The sequence below is a fragment of the Centroberyx affinis genome, unplaced genomic scaffold (genome assembly GCF_046629955.1).
Source record: "Centroberyx affinis isolate AG114_WGS23_722 - 3 ecotype Tasmania unplaced genomic scaffold, CSIRO-AGI_Caff_v1 ptg006575l_1, whole genome shotgun sequence".
Taxonomy (NCBI): domain Eukaryota; kingdom Metazoa; phylum Chordata; class Actinopteri; order Beryciformes; family Berycidae; genus Centroberyx; species Centroberyx affinis.
In genome coordinates, this window is record NW_027283330.1 from 70,899 (window position 1) to 89,684 (window position 18,786).

Sequence of the window (18,786 nt, forward strand, 5' to 3'; positions counted from 1 at the left end):
AAGTAAATGGCATTGCACTACATATCACATGTAGTACATATAGTACATTATCACAAAGGCCACTGATTTTCACCTCTCTATAGAAAGTCAGTGAGCCCCAGCTAGAAATAAGCCAGTTTTCTAGTGTAAAGGGACCGACTATCCTATGCACCTATTACAGCTGTGACAGCATAATCAGAATTTAATGTTTTAATGAGATCAGAATCTACTCTGAATGATTCTGATTCTGAATAATCCTTCCCCAGGAAGGTAGAAATCCTTACAGGGAAACAAGGTCATTCCTTGTTCACTGTTAAAAGCACAGTGCTGAATCACTCAGAACAATACAGAAATACACTTTTGAGCACACAGCAGAGATCAGTTTCCTTGTCAGTGTGAGAAATGACATCGACTTATTATAAAGTTACAAATTATTCCATTACAAAAGCCATTCCGGAACCAGATCACTTTTTAGCTGAAAGGTGTCTGAGCTTCTCTCTGCTTTATATTTATTTACAACATCTAAATATGTAGGCCATATATCTTATCAAATGTGAAGTGAAAGACGTTGCTTGAAAGCAGCAGATCAAAGCCTATTCGCAGACACTCGGTGTGAGAACACGCTCCACTCGTCTGAACGCTAAAACTCTTCAAGCCTCATGAAGTAAACACGAGGCTGCAACACGCCATCTAGTTGGTGTGAGCGGTTTGCAGCATCAGTTTGAACCAGGCAAACGGTTGTCTTTTTTTTTTCCAGCCCGTGGAGGGAATCAGAGCTGCTGCTGGAGGGGAGCAGGCAGTCACTGAGGCGGCAAAGGGAAAAAGTTTGATGTGGAGGGACTTCAGACGCTTTGAGCTGCTGCAGTTGCTGGGACGTGCTGAGGGTGTGTGATGTGCGATGAAAGCCAGGATGCATGCAGTGTTTGATCTGAGCCAGTGTTTTGATGTGCTGGTGCGATTTTTTTCTTTTTTGTTACGTAATAACAATCTAAAATGTCTGACTTTTGTGAATAAATCCTGCGTCTTACCAAAGAGCCATATATTGTCCCTCACTAGATATTTGCAACCTAGGCCTTTATTCTTAATTGTTGATTATCTTACCTCTTTTGAATTCTGCACTTCTTTCTTGGACAGCAAAAGCAGTGTCGCATAGGCCTACATAGATCACTGTAATGTTCCTATAATATTCCTAGAGATTTCTGCTGTGATATTTCAATAGTATCCCTCTAAAAAATGATTATAGGGTTACTACAGCCTATACTGTTCCGTAAGAGGACACGGCTTCATGTTATGCCTTTTTTCTTATTCACAAATTCCCAAGCCGCCCCCCACACTCTCTCTCTCTCACACACACACACACACACACACACACACATACAGATAGATAGGCTATATAATGTAAAGGTAACCTAGATCAACATATAAGTATATTGTTGATTAAGATGAAAAACATATATAAACAAAAGATAAATAGCCTATAAGAGCTTATTTTTTACTGAGATTGAACTACTGAGACAAGTGTGGGCTAACGCTGCACGTGTAGGCTGTTCAAAGCCGGGCTCAAAGCACTGACGTGAATTACAGAACTGATATGGCATAATTTATCATATGAAAATTGAATGAAGGTAATCCTACTTCTCAGCTAACGTTACAATTTACAAATTTCTTCCACGCGGAACTATGGCACTTTAAACAATGTTGCTCTTTACTGGATTAGCAGGCGCACACGTTTTGACGAATTGCTTCAAGCTAGCCAGAATACCAGAAGTAAGCGACTTTGGCTTCAAAATAAAAGCATAACGTGTCTATTTGAAAAAAGTAACCAGCGTACTACGCTACAAAACGTACCTTCAAAATAGACAGTGAAAGCTTTTATTTATACTTTCACTTACTACAGGTTCCTCCTTAAATATATTGTTTATTTTCACGTTAGCGTTTTAGTATGCTATTAAAACACTACAACGTTATGTTCATCAACATAGGTTTTACTTTGAAAATTATGAGCGGACGTCCTTTTTATGTATTCTGGCTTGCTGGAATGACAAGCGTTAACAGTTCTTAGACTTTCGGTTTTGTAGTAACTCTTTCTGGCTTTTCAAGTGTTGTGTTGTTTTATTTGAACTAACCAGTTGAAGTGGCATGGTATATGACAACGACTTGGTATTCAGTAAATAGCTATCATTTGCCGGCTAAAAGTTGAGAATATCTTTTCCGGGTAACTCTCTGCATGGCGGCTGTGGCTTCTCGCTCCCCGCTCCGGATCCTGTGCATTCACGGTTACCGGCAGAACGGCAGCTCGTTCCGCGAGAAGACCGGAGCGCTGCGGAAGCTCTTGAAGAAGCAAGTGGAGCTTGTGTACATGACCGCACCGCACTGTGTACCGCAAGCCTGCAGTGGTGAGTCAAGCTCAACACCTCAACACAGTGTATCTGTCTATGTCTCTCAGTTCAGTTTCAACCGGTTCGCCTTCTTCCAAAATACACTGTAGGGGGCGGTAGAGAGAGAAGACGTGAATCCGTTTTTTAATGTTCAATTTTCTTGAAATTAGCATTGAGTGGAAGAGAGAACAGTACTTATTAATGGTAAACAAACCCCTTGCTTGATGGAGTGTAGAGGTGGACAAGACGATAGCTTTCTTTGACTTGGCACTTCACACATTGTCTCTGTGAAGTTGTCCAGAGTTAGGATCAATTCATGAATGAACTCGTGGAATTGGAATTTAAAAAATAAAAAAAACCCTGCAGGAAACAGAATTTGAATTGAATTAGAATTTCAGGAAATTGAATTTAATTAAATGAAATTCTCTGAAATTCCTTTCTTTTTTTTTCTTCCCACATCTGAGATTACACGTAGTATTATATATTATCAATCCTGAATATCATGAAATGTCCCGAAAGGGACCTTTCAGGTGGTATTTGATGCATAACATGTAATCATAATACAACAGTATGATGGAATGTATTTGATTTGTTTAACTCTCTTTTATTTGATTCACAATGTTTCATTTATAAAGTTTTGCAAGTCAAGACAATGTCTCTTAGAGGTGGAAGTTAATGTAATTTAATGGATTTCAATTCTGTTTCCTGTCATTCCAATTCAATTCCAGTTCTCACAGTCCAACTCCAACTCCGGGAACTGAATTGGAATTTACCATGCATTCTCAGTTCAGTTCATGAATGGCCCCAACCCTGAAGTTTACACAATGGCAGGCAGTTTTAAAACTTTATTCTAAATTATTAAACTCATCAAAATAACCATTGTCTGTCTCTTCAGAAGCTCAGGAGAAGGAGAGCGGCTCAGGGTCTGCACCCGGAGGTGATGAGGACTCCAGGGGTTGGTGGTTCTCCGACGTCCAGGCACGGGCGTTCAGCGCTCAGCAGCAGTGTGAGGAAAGCCTGGGGCTCGATGAGAGCGTGACGGCTGTGAGAGAAGCGGTGAAGGACCTGGGTCCGTTTGACGGCATCCTGGGCTTTAGTCAGGGAGCAGCTTTGGTGGCCATGCTGTGTTCCCTTCAAGAGCAAAACCTGGAGCCAGAGTTCAGCTTCCGCTTTGCCGTCCTTGTGGCAGGTTTCCGCAGTGCGTGTGAGGAGCACCATAAGTTCTACAGCGCTCCCCTCCTGATCCCCTCCCTGCATGTGTTTGGACTGGAGGACCGAGTCATCCCCGACAAAATGAGCAGGGAGCTGCTCCCCACCTTCCAGGACGCTCAGGTCCTCACACATCCTGGTGGCCATTTCGTGCCCGCTGCCTCCGCTCACAGACAAACCTACCAGGACTTTCTCAAGAGGTTCCAGTGAAAGAAGAGTCACAGAAACTGAGTCAATGGCTTTTTATGTGGAAAACTGTGACTCATGTAAGAGACTAAAGCACTTAAATGCGACCGCAGAATGTTGATTATTTAATGTCAAGAAACATCTTGTGATAGCATAATTGATGCCAAAGGCACTTTTGTGTAAAAGCACCAAGTTTAGAAGCCTCCCCCCGTGCTTTTGATGCTGTCTTTTCCACCGTTCTGATGCTGTCAAAACAAGACAGTGACTTCTGTCCTTCTCAGGGAAGATGCTCTGTAGCAGACAATAAATGAAGAGACACCTATTTTACTTTTTGTCTTCTGGTCTCTGTCTAGTTTTCTGTGAACTGTGTAGCCTTACTTTCACTGCAGTACCCAACGTTCTACATGGCTGCACGCCTTTATTGATTGAGTCTCTCACAAAAATGTAGATGAGGTCATGACATTCTCTCAAACAACTACACAAATACAATGAGTGTCTTAAGAACAACTTGGATCTTCTGCCGCATCCAATAGGGGATCTGTAATTACATAATTGTTTGCAAGGGAAAGCTCTCTTTAACAGGCTTCCCACTGCTTACTGAATTTCTGGAATATTATTAGTTATTTTCCAGACAGAGGACGTCAGGAAACTTAATGAATTCTCCGGGAAAGTCGGGAAATATCAGTGAATATTACAAATGACTCACTTTACTGGAATATACCAGAATGTATTTTTCACACAGTCGTTGCATTCGATGTTGGTTGTCAGCTTTTTCTCTCTACAGGAAGTCTAACTGTAGTGGAAGCCAGACTGTTCGCCCCTTTAGAAAAAACATTAACAAACCAGTAAGGAATAACATTTTTAGGTCATGGAAACGCTCCAACTTGATTACGGAAAGTCATGACAAATGATGGAGTTTTACATCAGCGCCACAGTGGGAACCCTGGTTTAAGCAACACTCGATTTAAGCAATATTCTGCATGACATAGCTTTGCAAATTTTGCAGTATCACTTGTGTGGGATCGTGACAGCCATGCAAGTATAGAATCTGACCAGGACAGATATACTGGAGCATATAATGACTGAAAATTGAAGTTTCTTTGCTGCAGAGTTTATGCTAATCAGGATACATGAGGAGGAAAAAATTCCAGGCCTAAACACGATAGATATGCTAACAGTAAATTGCTGGAATTATGTTTATAGATCATTTTGTGGTTGCTGAGTCATTTCCACTCGTATTGAATTTACACTGCAGTCCAAGCTGAAGCCACTGGGAGCATCAACAATTACGAGGAGTGGGTGTGTGCGGTCCACACTCCATTTTATCACAATGATGGGTTTAGGTGTAGGAGTGCATGTGAGGGTGTTAACGTATGTGCGTGGACATACTGTATGTGTGCACCCGCTCTAATGCAAAGGGTCCGAGGACACGGTGTTCCTTCATAGTTGAAGCATGTGCATGTTAGCCTGCACTCGTGATTGTTTCCAGATGTTTAGTCTCTCCTCTCTACCTCTCTCTTTCCTTCCCTTTTTGCTTTCATCTCCCACTGGCCCCTACCTCCCTTCTAACTCTCCTCAACATCCTCCTCCTCCTCCTCCTCCCTTTCATGTCCTGCATGTCATCAGCTGTCACAGTAATATATCTCATGTCTGCTAGAGGGGGAAAAAATGGTTTTGTTTTCAGGAAAAAGTTGAGACCGATTGTAGAATATCTTGATTACGAGTGTCAGTGTCCAAAAGAAAGAGAGAAAGAGACAAAATGTCCACTCGTAAAACCAGGAAGCACAGGCAACTGGGTGCTGTTGTGGGTGTTTATTTGCTTCCATGAGAAGAAATCCTACACCAATAAAACAACTTATACTCTACATCAACTTCATCTCTCTCTCCCACTCTCCTAAACAAACTTGCTCTCATAATCAATCAGTCTTCCGTTTCATAACATTTCACCTGTTTCATCTCCTAAGTCCCCACTGTCACGCACAATCATAGCTTCGTTGCCTCTTTCCAACGCCGTAGCCCCTGCATTCACTTTCTCCCCTGCTCCCCTGTGGCCCTTATGTCCCTCCAAGACCTCAGAACACACACACGCACACAAACACACACACATGGTTTTGATAACAAGTGGAGACGGATGGAGAGAGTGAGCGAGCGAGGGAAACAGTAAAAGAAAAACACAGAGGGTCACTCTTGCCAGTAAGTTTTACAACAGAGCCGTGACTCTCTCCTCAGGAATCTGTTCCCCCTGTTGCACAACAACCGGGAAATAATGGAATGAGAGACAGACAGAGACAGAAGTGGGTGGAGTTATCATCCCTCCCTCCCTCTCTCTCTCTCCCTCTCTCTCGGTCTCTCTGGTCGTTGTGGTTTAAAAAGAGGGAGTAAGGGCACATTCAAGTTTTTGCTGTGATTGAAGGATCATTTTTTCCTCTTGTCCCAGTGGAGTATGGAGGATAGAGCAGGGGGCGGGGGGGGGAGGAGGGGGGTGGGTGGGTGTCAGAACACAGATGGGCCGTATTTTGATTATGGAGCGTTTGTTGTTATGGGAGACCGGAGGAGGGGAGGGGCCACATGGTGTGTGTATGTGTGTGTGTGTGTGTGTGTGTATATAAGACTTGCACTTCAACTCCAAAGTGCCTGGTCATCCCATGGCCCAGACTTGTCCACACTCTGATAAAGTTGACTAGTTCTACTACAGTTTCTATTACTGACGACTCTCACTGGGATAATCCATGTGAAGGAGGTTTTCAGCGGAGGATTTGAGACCTTATTACCTGAGGGACAACTTTTGGATTGGCGTGTATTTTCTGCTACGATTCACCACATTATTTTTTGTCATACCGATTATCTTCTCGCTCTACATTGTTTTGATCACCAGAGAAGAAACAGAAGATGCCGAAGACAGAGGGACTGTTGTGTAGTGTGGATTTTTTTTAACTTCATTTTTCATGCCTGTTTGAAGAAATATGCTGGATATCATTGCGTTATGCCTCAATTAGTGTGATGCAGCACTTGAAAGTGTACTTTGAAGTGTTTGTCTTTGGGTTTGTGTGTTTCTGAGTCTGCGTATGTGTGTGCTTGCACAGTTGAATTGGTATGCTGGTTCAGATGGGTGTGATGTAACCTCATGTTGGCTGTTTTTCAGAGGTATGGCCTGTGTCCAGTATCACATGGGATTTAGCCTTGCCTCCCTGCTTCCTGTATTTGTTTGTGTGGGTGTGTGCGTGTGTGTTTGTGTTTGTATGTGTGCGCATGTGAGAGCTGGATAGGTAGGCAAGATGTGTGAGGTGTGTGATGTGAGGTGCGTTCGTCAGGTGAGAAACAGTGGAAGTATATTTAGAGGTGTCAGAAGAACAGCTATTTAAAGAAGAGACAAGGGAAGGAGAATAGTTGAAGTCAATTAATGGCATGAAAGAAATGCAAGAAATCTGTTTGGTCTATGGTGCTGCAATATTTAGTATGGTATCTTTTGCTGAACAACGTGAAGTGTGTGTTTGTGCATCTGTGTGCATATTTTGTTTGTCCATATGAGTTTGATTTGTGTCATTTCTTGCACACTCACACACTTGTGGTTTGCTCCTACTTTGTGGTTTTCTTGTTTGTGTGGACAGAGCGTTCTTTGGCTTGAGCCAAAACTTGTTTATGGTCGTCGTCCTCGTCCAGCCATCATGCAGTAGCATTCTCTCTTTCTTTCCCTTTCAGTGATTCTGACATATCTTTCCTCATCTATCGGTTTAGTAACTGGGCGGCCTAGTCATCAGCCGGGCCGTCCTGTAACCGAAAGGTCACAGATTAGATCCCTGCAGCAGCCAATGCGTCCATAAACAGCTGTGTGTCCTGAAGCCCTACCTGCTCATTAGGCCTCTCTGGATAAAACTTAAATGTAGTTGTTAGGATAGTGTGTAAAGGAGGGGTGGGGATGTTGAGTGTCAACTGAGGAGGTAGAGAGGTGAAGTGAGGACACAGCTGAGGCCGTCTGAAGAGAGGGCAGTGGCCATTTGATGTATGATGTCATCTGCAGCCGTTTGTCCGCTTGCGTGTTTTACTGCTTTAGAGGCCGTGGCTGGGTCCTGGCAGCCAGGGAGCTGTGGTTTGGCTGTCCTTACAGGTGCCTAACTGACACCAATAGGGTAAATATTAGTCATAGAGACTACCACGGAAGGCTGTGGTAGAGCTATGCTAAGAGACACTCGTCTCCTTACACATATCCAAAAAATGTGACCAGCGTTGCCCAGCCTTGTTTGGTTTAAGAGAATTACTGAGAGGTTGCGGGGGTGAAACTGTGAAATTTGAATAATGCCATCAAGATGACACACAGGCTTTGTTGTGTTGATGAAAAGCTCACTGAAATTATATGGAGGAAGACAGAGTGCGGCTTAAAGGAAAGTTGTTTTGTATCCTTAGAAGAGTCAGAACGTTTTTTTGAGGGATTTAAACCCAAACAAAGAATTACAATCAAATATCTAACGGAATAACAATGGAATCGGAGATTGAATTACACCCGAGGCAAGGATAAACAGTAGGCCCATTACAGTGACTCATCAGGGAAATGCTCTTTTAAATGTGCTTTAGCCTAACCTGATACCTGTGTGTGTGTGTGTGTGTGTGTGTGTGTGTGTGTGTGTGTGTTGTGTCGGGATGCGTGTCTGTGTCTCTGCCAGATCTCTCTCTCCCTCTCAGCCCTGAACAGTAAGAGTTTATGTGCTGTTGTTTATCAGTCAGCACATGAACTCTTACAGTGCAGGGAGGCAGGGAAAAACAACTGTCCAACTACGCATCCCTTTTCTTTTCTCTTCTTTTCTTTTCTGCTTTTTTATTTTCTATTCTTATCTTTTCTTTTCCTTTTTAGAGATGGGAGAGTTGAGAGTCAGCACACAACCAGTATGTTGTCATTTAATAAGATCATACAGAAAAAAGCAGCTCACCAGTTGAGAGGTAGAAATCTGATAGCCAGGGTTGTAGTGAAGGTAAAGTCATCTAAACTCAGTTTATGCACCTTTTTATTTGTGAAATCTCTTCATAAGCTTATGTAAATCTTTATAAGTTCACAGTGTGCATTGTAATACGTAGTAACATACTGATGTAGGTTACCGTATGTGAACATGAATGAATACTACTTTTTATTTAAAATGATGCTTTTGTTTTGTTTTTGGTGATTCAAATGGAATGTAAGGATGGAAACATTGCATTTATTTTATGTTTAGTGTGAAGTAGTTTTTGCTGTGATCCAGCCATGTCCTGTTTTGTACTGACTGGTGTGCTTGCATCACTGCACTTATAGGGGGCAACATTCACTCAGAATTGTTTGATCTCAGTAGTCTGTTTTACCAACTTTTCTGTCTATATTTCAGTCTATTCTGAAGTCTATGATATCGGAGAGTTTGTGATAAGGACAGCTGCCACAACCTGCCACAGAGTTTTCTATTAGATTTTAGACATTGGAGTCACTCGAGCAATTTCTGTCTTGTTTTGTCCAACTTTTCTGATCTATTGAACAGACTACATTCTGGCAGGTACATCAAATACAAATAATGTGTCAGTTGAAGACATCAACAATGGAACATAAGAAGAAAAAAACATCTCACATTAAGAACTATACCCAAAACACTGTGGAATGCTTTTTTAAGTTTTGTTTTATTGGATTATGTCCAAAAAAAAATTTTTTTTAAATCTGGGCACAAAACTATTTAAATGCAATTATTTATTCATTATCTGCAGAGAAACAGCAACATCTCGGTCTCAGTGGCCTTCATCAAGCTGGTTTATGTCAGTCACTTGATGTGTACTGAAATGCTGCAGCTGGGAAAACTGTCAGTATCTGTGTTGTATACAGATGTCACAGACACTCTCTGACCTGCAGAGGGCAGAATAGCCCAGGACATCCAAGTGCACAGAGATGGACTGGAGGAAGAATGCACCAAGATGGACTAGTCGATTCTACAATATGTGATTGTGTGTGTATGCACGTACGTGTGAGCATGTGTATATGTGCATGTGTGTGTGTCTGCGCGCACGCGTGTGTGTGTGTGTGTCATTGTGAGTATGTTTTAGTCCAACTGTGAGGGACACAGTGTGTAGTTTGTGTGCGCCTGCAGGTTACAGCGCTGCCTACTGGGAATTCCTGGCTGTGCTGCTTTGAAGTGGAGAGCTGCTGGTGTCTGATAAACAGACCGGAACAGGTGCTGGAGCTGGCTGACTCATCCGTTCAGCATGTGCTCTTTACACTCATTACTGTACTGAATAATCAAAACATAAAGAAAAACATGTTACCCAATAAAAGAGAGATGAAAAGAAATCTTTGTGTTGTTTTCACTGATTACGTTGTAACCTTTGTTTGGTTTAGCAGATAAATTACATAATTGTGCCAAATGATAACATATAGAAGTAGTTACCACATTGAGGAGGGCATCCATCTTGATGTGGGCACGGATCAAAAATACAATTTTGAATGACAAAAAAAAATAGTTTCCATTCATTTATACAGCCTAGTTAGATATAAGTGAAATGTGGAAGTCAAACTGACAACTGCTGCTCTGAACAGCAGTGTAGCTCAGAGAAAAGAGGGAACTACCTCTGACCTACTTTCTAAATGAGGAGAGCATCTCAACAAATAAATCAAGTACAAACTTATATGGGCTGCAGGAGCAAAATATCTCTGCTAGTTCATCAATATGTCATCCACTATCATCCTCTGATTCTGTCAAAGATTTTTTCTGTCATATCTTTCTTTTGATGTCAACTCTTCAGCACTTACATCTGTAGCCTTCTGCTGTTTTTTGTTTGTTTGTTTGTTTTTGTTTTTGTGACACCTGCCCCTAACGACCATGGCTGTAGACTGTTACCATGGTGCTGTTGCTAGAGTAACAATCTAAAGCCACGGTCGCCATGGAGACAGCAGGGAGGAGGAGGAGGAGCTGGAGTTGGCATGGTAACTGGAAACTGCAAGGTCTCATTGGCTTGAGCATGGGTATTACGCACTTACATGGTGTAGGACTCCCCCAATGCAAGCCTACACAGGTTTCCTTTCTACGAGAGTGTGAGAGAGAGAGAGAGAGAGACAGAGAGAGAGACAGAGAGAGAGAGAGACACAAATAGAGAGAGACCTAAGACATATATGCTGGGTATAAGCTCAGCTATCAAGTCAACTATTTCCTATCCAGAACATAGACATCAGTGTTTCAATGATGTTTCCATGGTGGTATTTTCCTTCAAGCTGACTTCGCTGCTGCATGTCCATGGTGTCTCCGGGGAGGCAGGGAGGGAGGGGAGCATTGCCAGGCTTCAGTAGCCATGACTGTAGACTGTTACTGTACTGTGACACTGTATAAGCAGTAAGCAGTCTAAAGCCAAGGTGCTGATGCTCTGGCCAGGTTAGAAGGACGGGGAAGAAATGATGAAGGAGGGCAATCACTTCCCTTGTGAAAACCTGTATCAGCAAAGAGAGAAGAGGGTATAATATTACTGCAATCAAATCACTGGCACAATTCCAAAGAGATGGATGTTGGTCAATGCACTCCTTGTTCAGCAGGGCAGAGGGGGTCCCAGTGACCTAAATAACTATTGTGTAATTGGAAGACTACACTGACTACCTAAGATGCTAGAACTGATTGATTCCCAACTAACCAATAAATTAATGCTTATATGCTTCAGTCAGGCTTTTAGGTTTGGTCATAGCAACATGTCTGCATCATCATTTGTGGTGAATCACATTGTGAATTTGCTTGATAAAAAATAACATTGTGTTGCCTTGTAGTTCTGTCAAAGGTTTCAATAGAGGTGAAGCTAAGACTATCCGATGTTAGCTTTCACCATTATGCTCTGAACTGGTTTAGAATGATCACCAACATGTATAAACAACGTACATAAATGAGGGGGTTTTGTTAAGCTTTCTAAATATCAAAAAGTGTTCAATCGTCGGCCCTGTGCCATTTTGAAATTACATTTGTAACATCGGGTTGGCAACAACTGCAAAATGCATCTATATACAGATGATGCCATCATTTACACTTATGTTTCAACAACTCAGCAGGCCATCTGTAGCCTACAACAAGGTCTGACTAACTTTCAGAAAATGTTTATTTTAGATTTTCAGGATGTGGAACAGAAATAGCAGAGAGACTGACCTTCAATATCCGTCTGTCCCTTTAATATATGATATGTTTTTATTCTAATTATTATTACTATTATTATAACGTATTTATGTATTACATTTACTGATTATATACATTGATGTATTGATAGGCTCAACATTTTCATTTTTAGATTTTTCATTATTTTTTTCACTGCTAACTGCTAAACAGAAACCAACTGAAGGAGGGAGCTTTATATGCCTCCCTCTTTACATACAGGATTAATCAGTGAATGGAATCAATCAATCAATCAATCAATCAACTGATCAGTCCACCAGTCAGTCAATCACTCAGTCAAGCAAAACACTAAACCTTTTATGCTGTGATCACGTATATGAAACTAGATAAGAGAAAATTGAGGATGTAAAATTGACAGAAGGCGTCATCAACCACCTCCTTCTGTCTCTGACCTAGTTTCACTGTATGCAGGTGTGTGTGAGATACAGTCTGTGTGTGTGTGTGTGTGTGTGTGTGAGAGAGAGAGAGAGAGAGAGAGAGAGAGAGAGAGGAGAGACTAAACCACCATTATATTATCTGGATGTAATGAAACATCCAGACAGTCTGTCACTCATCCAATTGGTAATGTATCAACAACTACCTGGAGGAAAGCCCCCCATTGGTGTACACTAATCAAATTTCTTAATTAAGGGTCCCTGAGTCCCTGACTGGGAATATATTGGATATATTTGGATGATTAGCTATTGTCTCATTGCATTGGTTACTGTATCTTTGACAGTAGCCTCTAAAAAATAAGTCCTGGCTGTGTTCATTGACTGAAACATGAAAAATAACTTTATGCACAGGTCTACACACACACACACTCTCTCTCTCTCTCTCTCTCTCACACACACACACACACACACACACACACACACACACACACATACACTTACAAACAAACACGCACAAACGCACGTTCCTGAACAAAACCAAACCTCCTCCAGTTACTGATGTGTTTCAACCCTTTAACCCCGACGAGATGTTCCGGATTAGATGAGTTGGTGAGTCTTATCTCTGACTCAGTGACTCACTGGCCGAGTGCGGAGGAGAATTTAAAGCTACGCAGCCACCGGAATTTGGCATGGCGCTATTTCAAACTAAGGGCAGCCAGCAGCAGTCACTCAAATAACTCTATGGGAGTTATGCAAAGTGCAGCAGCAGCAACAAAAATAGAGGGACGAAGTCTATCAGGCAAGAAATCTCATGACAATAGGCTATGAATTGTCAGCTTGTGATTATCAATATTAGAATCAGACTAAAGGATTTATTTGATTTCTCTCTTTATGGACTTGTTTTGTGACGAGTAAATATCTTATACATCAATACACTTGTTTCTCTGCATAAACGAAACGACTTGCTTTGTTAGTGTGGGTCTCTGCTCAACAGGTTTCTCAGTTCGCCTCGTGCGGCGCCTGTTTCAGGACCTCTGGCAGCTGGACAGCGACAGAGCGGCTCTCCTGCTCGCTGCTGTCCGTGGTGCTGAACCGGGTGATGGCCGAGGCCCTGGCGGCTCTGGGACAAACTGAGTCTCACTTTTTACTACAGACTGGGGAGAATGAAACATCCCAAAGTTTCAAATGGTTTACAAGATACTGATGAGCACATTTTCCCCATGCAAAAGGTTAAGTAAATGTGTGTGTGCACATAATATATGTGAGTCTTGCCGTGGTGGGGAGCTCATCAAGTGAAATTTTACTCCTAACCGGCGATGTGTTAAATAAAAAGGTGGGTAAACTATGACCTCCAGTCGGTGATCACCATAAGCCAAACAACCACCACAATTATATATTGAGACCGCTCATTCCCCCCTTAAAAGACTTTATCTTCGTATGACACATTAGCATGTATTCTATAAATTCACCTAATAAAGATCAGTTTAATTAAGATGTAAATAAAAAGGTGAGTAAATCGGGTTTAGGCGGGTTTATCCCTGCTTCATAATGTCTGACGTGGACTACGACCCACACAGCAGATGTGTGCTTTAGTTACAAAGAGACGCCGGTCTGTGCTCTCAGGACCAAAATGACGTAAGACCGCTGATGAGCGCCGCGGGTCTCAGTGCTCGAGACCTCTGGCCAAGGGCTCGTGACGTCACACCGCGAGCAAACCAATCAGCTCTCGCCCTAGTCGCTGCCTGGCTTATCAGAGCGCGTGGGTAGTGCCTCGGTCTGGCTCGGTTTCCATGGCGCCGGGGAGAAACCGCTCCACTGTCTGTGTTCTCTTCGCGAGCTCGTCGTACACGCGGAGCTGCTCCTCCGATGATGAGCGTGGACTCATAAAAAGTCCTATAACCACGCTGGAAAACTGGGGAGGCTTCACTGCCGTCTCGCTACACCGTAACACGCGCTACACTTACAGTAAATATGGGAACTCGTTTATCTTCACTCTTCACTTTATAACTAAATAGACCTTCAATCAGTCAAGTTGGAACTTGTCAAAGTTTACATTACTTCACTAGATATTGGCATTACATTATTATATAAGAGTGTATAATGTATAAAGAATGTATAAAGTTGTTATATAGTAGCATAGTATACATAAAGTCAAATTTCATAATAGTTTTAATATCTAGCCTAGTATTATTACATACAACTGCATACGATATTATAATAAGATATTATTGAAAGATATTACGGTATGGCTTTGCATTTGCCAACAGATAATGAGTCATTATCAATGCCTGATCAAAGTCAGTTGATACAGTGGCTCGATCAACAACGAGTTGTGAATGAACAAGGAGTTTCATTGACTCACGCCACCCACTCCTCCCTCGTGTTCTCTGTGCTCGAGCATCTCTCATTGCGCATTCACACCCCCGCACGCTGGTTGCCACCGCGCGGATCACACTGCGGTTGTCGCGCGCGCGTGTGTGTGTGCATGCGCGCGATCTCTTTAAAAGGGTTATAGTAGGTGACTGCGTATCATCTGCAAAGTGCGCAAGAATGACGCAGGGCTGACTTCATTGGCCGAAAACGTCACAGAACTGAGACTGAAAAAAGTTAAAGGAAACGCCGGGCGGAAATGCATGAGAGAGAGAGAGAGAGAGAGAGAGAGAGAGAGAGAGAGAGAGACGAAGAGAGAGAGAGAGAGAGAGAGAGAGAGAGAGAGAGAGAGAGAGAGAGAGCGAGCACGGGGAGGAATGGGGGGAGGAGGGTTGCAGCCACACCGGAAGAAAGTGTTGGGTATAGTGTCATCACCATCACCGGAAACCTCCCGGTGCCACGCGCTCCCGAGAATGGAAGAAGGGGGTGGTGAGGAATACTCCCCCCACCCACACAACCTTACCCCCACGCACACAAACGTCCACATACACACGCACACTCACTTGCGCACAGCGGACGGTGTGCGCCTCTGTGTCCGTGTGTGCGTGTGTCAGTGAGGCATTTGCACATCTCAGATGGAGGGCGCCGGATAGAGAGCGTCCAGTGCCATCTGAGCATCTGAGCGGCCACCAAATTAGTGTTTTTCAAAGATACATGCGTAATTTGGAGTCAGTCACGACCTGTCTCAACAGAAAACAACACATTTAGAAGAATTTAGAATTTGATGTTATCTATGATCCGAGTTTTGGTTTTTTTTTATCTCCAGGCTGTGCGCTGCCCACATGGGAGAGAAAATGAGTCACACTGCAGTAACTTCCAACCGGAGAGTGGAGGTGAGAGCAGCGGCGGTCAAAGCAGACTATATGGGGCTTCTTAGGTAGATGGCCCGTCCTCCCCTCTCTGTAGGTTGCACTTGTGCCATATGTAGGCTATCAGAAGTTAATATCTAGACAAATATAACCAATTCTGTACCCGGGCTTTGGGTGAAACCATGCAAAGAGAAGTCTACAGAAATAGGGATTTAACTCACCTGAGTCTTCCGTGCAAAGTTCCCTGAGGCCCCATAGTTGTCTGGCCAAGGTTGTGTCTCCTCGCTGAAGAAATATGTCTTTCTATCACTAAAGTCGCAGTTTTCACCGACATGAAATCGTGCTCTTAAACGTCAAGCGCAAATCTGTGTCATTCTGTCTTCTCACAGACTGCTGTCGTCTCCTCTTCTCCAAAGTCGCCTCCTATACAGACCGGGCTCTCCCATCTACCGTAGGCTTTTTATAGAGATCCCGTAGTAACTAGTAGAGGGGAGAGGAGGGAGGGGGGAGGGGGAGGGAGAGCTCATTCACTAAAAAGAATCACCTACACATGTACGTGCGTATCCCACGTCACTGAACGGAGTGCAGCTATTTATAAAAAGGGAGAAGAGTATCGCCCGGACCACTGTACGGGTCTTAAAGGGAGGCTGCAAATAGCATATGTTTGCTGTATTCGCGCTTTACACCGAGATAATGTCAAATAATAATAGCCCTAACGAGAACATCACTAAAATATATCTATACATTCCTATAGAGACTTATAGTGTGTATGGTGGATTCTCAATATTGAGTTTATTGACCTTATCGTACTTGATGCCATTTTTATCTCCTAATATCCCTATAACATTCCGATTAGGACGTATAGCCTATTTTTGCTGCAACGTTTGTAGGCTATAGCATCCTTCTGAGTCTCATTCATTCATTTCATTTTCATTACTTCCTTCGTTAGTGACTTTTCAGATTCAGAAACCCAAAGACTGATTTTTTTTATTTTTTTTTTTGCCTAGAGCAAGACTCGCTAATAAGCTTCGGTAATTGCCTCTGCCAGTGGTTTTGGGTGTTGCTTCGGGGAGAGCAAGTTCTGGTCAGTTCAAGTAAAGTAGCCTACTTTACCACTGAGGCATTATCAAATATCCTAGCCTGTTTAAAAAATCACCAAGCAGATCAATCCCATAACAAACCCAGTTTCAGTCTTACCTGTCAGTCTTTTCTGTGATGCAGCCTGTTAATTTGATTCATGGTGGATTCATTGTTACGGCAAAATAGCTGAAAACCCCTCTAAAGCTGACCAGCCTGGCCCGATATGCCCAAAAATGTGTTAGTCACAAATGATCGTAGTGATGAAGCTGAAATCGTGATTGTTAGTAGGCTACACGATGAATCACTCTGCCTGCCTGGAATGACTGAGAGTGCCGTGTGGTGTATAGCGCATTGGCTTTGTTTATGCATAAATGTGGAGGGAAAGTCAGGATTAAAGCACCTTTGTTTGGAAATGACCCAAATATGTAACCCAGATTCCACTATTTGTAGAAGCCTCGTGAGGGAGATGACAGAAGTCGTGCGTAAGACTGTCTTGAAGCGGTTCAACTCCACATTCGGGGTGATTTTGGGGAGACCCGCACCGTGCGTAAAGGAGTGTGTCAGACGTACGTAGGTGTGTGCAGTGTGAGACTCCTGTTAATTGGGCGCAGTTTGGACACAGAGCTGAAATGCTCTTTTGTTCTTTAGACCTTCTGTTGAACTGAGAACATCTGAAAGTCACGCTACAAAACTTTGCGCGAACAAAACTTTGTTACATCCTGCACTCTGCACCCCCTCCAACAAAACACTGCCGGATAACATTTTCATTATATACCATAAAGATGTATTCCTGATGCTGTAACATAGTGTAGTGTCTTCTTCAGAGACATTTCCCCTTCCATCTTGGGGCCCAATGACAGTACCCGCGCCCCCCTTTTCCCCGCACTTGCTGCAGACCCTTCTGGATAAATTGGTGATGTTTTCCTTAATGAAATTGGTCCCCAAAGCAGATTTCAAAATGAAAGTCCCTCGGACAAATTCGATTCTAAATTTGAAGTCAGGCCAAAATAAAAGCAGTAGGCTAACATTTAATTGTTTAAAAGGCAGTGGGAAACTGTGGGAAAACAAATGACTTGCCCTCAGCTGCCTGACAGTTATAACATGAATATAACACGATGCTGTATCATTTGAATAGCTGTCAGCAGTGAAGGTATATAAAAGCAAATTTGAAATATACTTTGATATCATATTGTTTAAAATTCCAATGCATGTTTGTTCTCATTTCATTCCATAGACTGTAAATTGACATGACAGGTTTTAAAGATGGCTGTCCCCATTCATTGCACTCTGCTGAGTGTAAGCCATTTATTTTGAGGGATAAACATGCTTCCAAATATCCCATTGACAAAGTGTTTAAAGGGCAAATCAGCACTTTTCCTAATGTTAGACATGGTGTCCTTTTCAGTCGGTTTGACTTTGCATTCAAGCACAACTTAGAAGTCCATAAAATAACTTGCCAACAAACAGGAGAAGCAATGTGGTGGTGACAGTTTGGGGCTTTCCTGTTTGTTTGTTTAATAGCTTAGATTGTGGACAATCATTGAGCCACCTACATATTTCAAACTACACTCACATACTGTGGTCAAATATCTGGTGTGGAAGCTGAAGCTCACTGGGATGCAAAGTGGATGCAAAGTTTGGTATGAGTAGTTCATGATCAAACCAGCATAAAACAATTCTCATACTTAAATAAATTCTCATAACACTGTTTGAGACTAATCAACAGAAAATAAATTGCCATCATCAAGTGGTTTCAGTATTTTCTGAAGTAGGGTGCTGTCATTTATGCTTATGTAATGTTTATGAGACACTTTAATTTTCTCAGTTAAAATAACATTCTGACATATTTCTCGCTCTGTAATGTTGAGAATCACAATATTGAGATTGGGGAGATGACATGTTTTTTTTTAATTTTATCTATTTTTGTGGAATTAAAGAAATATCAACCAAGTTACAAGTAGTGCCATTGATTCTGTCTAAATGTATGCATATCAAATTGTGATTCTAAGCAAAGGGATTTAAGATACTATGAATGTTTGAAGAATGAGGCAGCGTTTGTAGACCCATCGCCTGTTGCTCACCCCTATCAGCCATGATTTTAAAATCCACATTCCTTAGATTTTGGGATTGCAAACCCTCAAGGATGTATTCTTATCATTTTACAGTGTCGTTTTTGTGGCACAGGGACAACGGTACT

The 18,786-nt window shown here is 42.4% G+C and overlaps 1 protein-coding gene across 5 annotated transcripts; it reads left to right on the top strand.

The window, feature by feature from the left end:
• The first annotated feature begins 2,020 nt into the window (after window positions 1–2,020).
• ovca2 (OVCA2 serine hydrolase domain containing) lies at window positions 2,021–4,066 on the top strand. 5 transcript variants are annotated; one of them, XM_071512847.1, is made up of 3 exons: window positions 2,021–2,379; window positions 2,535–2,548; window positions 3,280–4,066. In XM_071512847.1, the coding sequence occupies exons 1-3, from the start codon at window positions 2,207–2,209 to the stop codon at window positions 3,774–3,776; spliced, it is 684 nt and encodes a 227-aa protein (XP_071368948.1). In that variant the 5' UTR covers window positions 2,021–2,206; the 3' UTR covers window positions 3,777–4,066. The 5 variants fall into 5 exon arrangements, with proteins under 5 accessions (XP_071368948.1, XP_071368946.1, XP_071368945.1 ...); XM_071512845.1 differs by lacking the exon at window positions 2,535–2,548 and adding an exon at window positions 2,651–2,652 and having other exon boundaries at window positions 3,256–4,066; XM_071512844.1 differs by lacking the exon at window positions 2,535–2,548 and having other exon boundaries at window positions 2,021–2,414; window positions 3,289–4,066.
• Window positions 4,067–18,786: the final 14,720 nt, after the last annotated feature.

Excerpts from the sequence above, each read along its gene's own strand:
- ovca2 (XM_071512844.1), top strand. The coding sequence starts at position 2,207 with ATGGCGGCTGTGGCTTCTCGCTCCCCGCTCCGGATCCTGTGCATTCAC. Across the intron at positions 2,415-3,288 it reads TCAACACAGTGTATCTGTCT|CCGGAGGTGATGAGGACTCC; the intron begins ATGTCTCTCAGT and ends CAGGGTCTGCAC.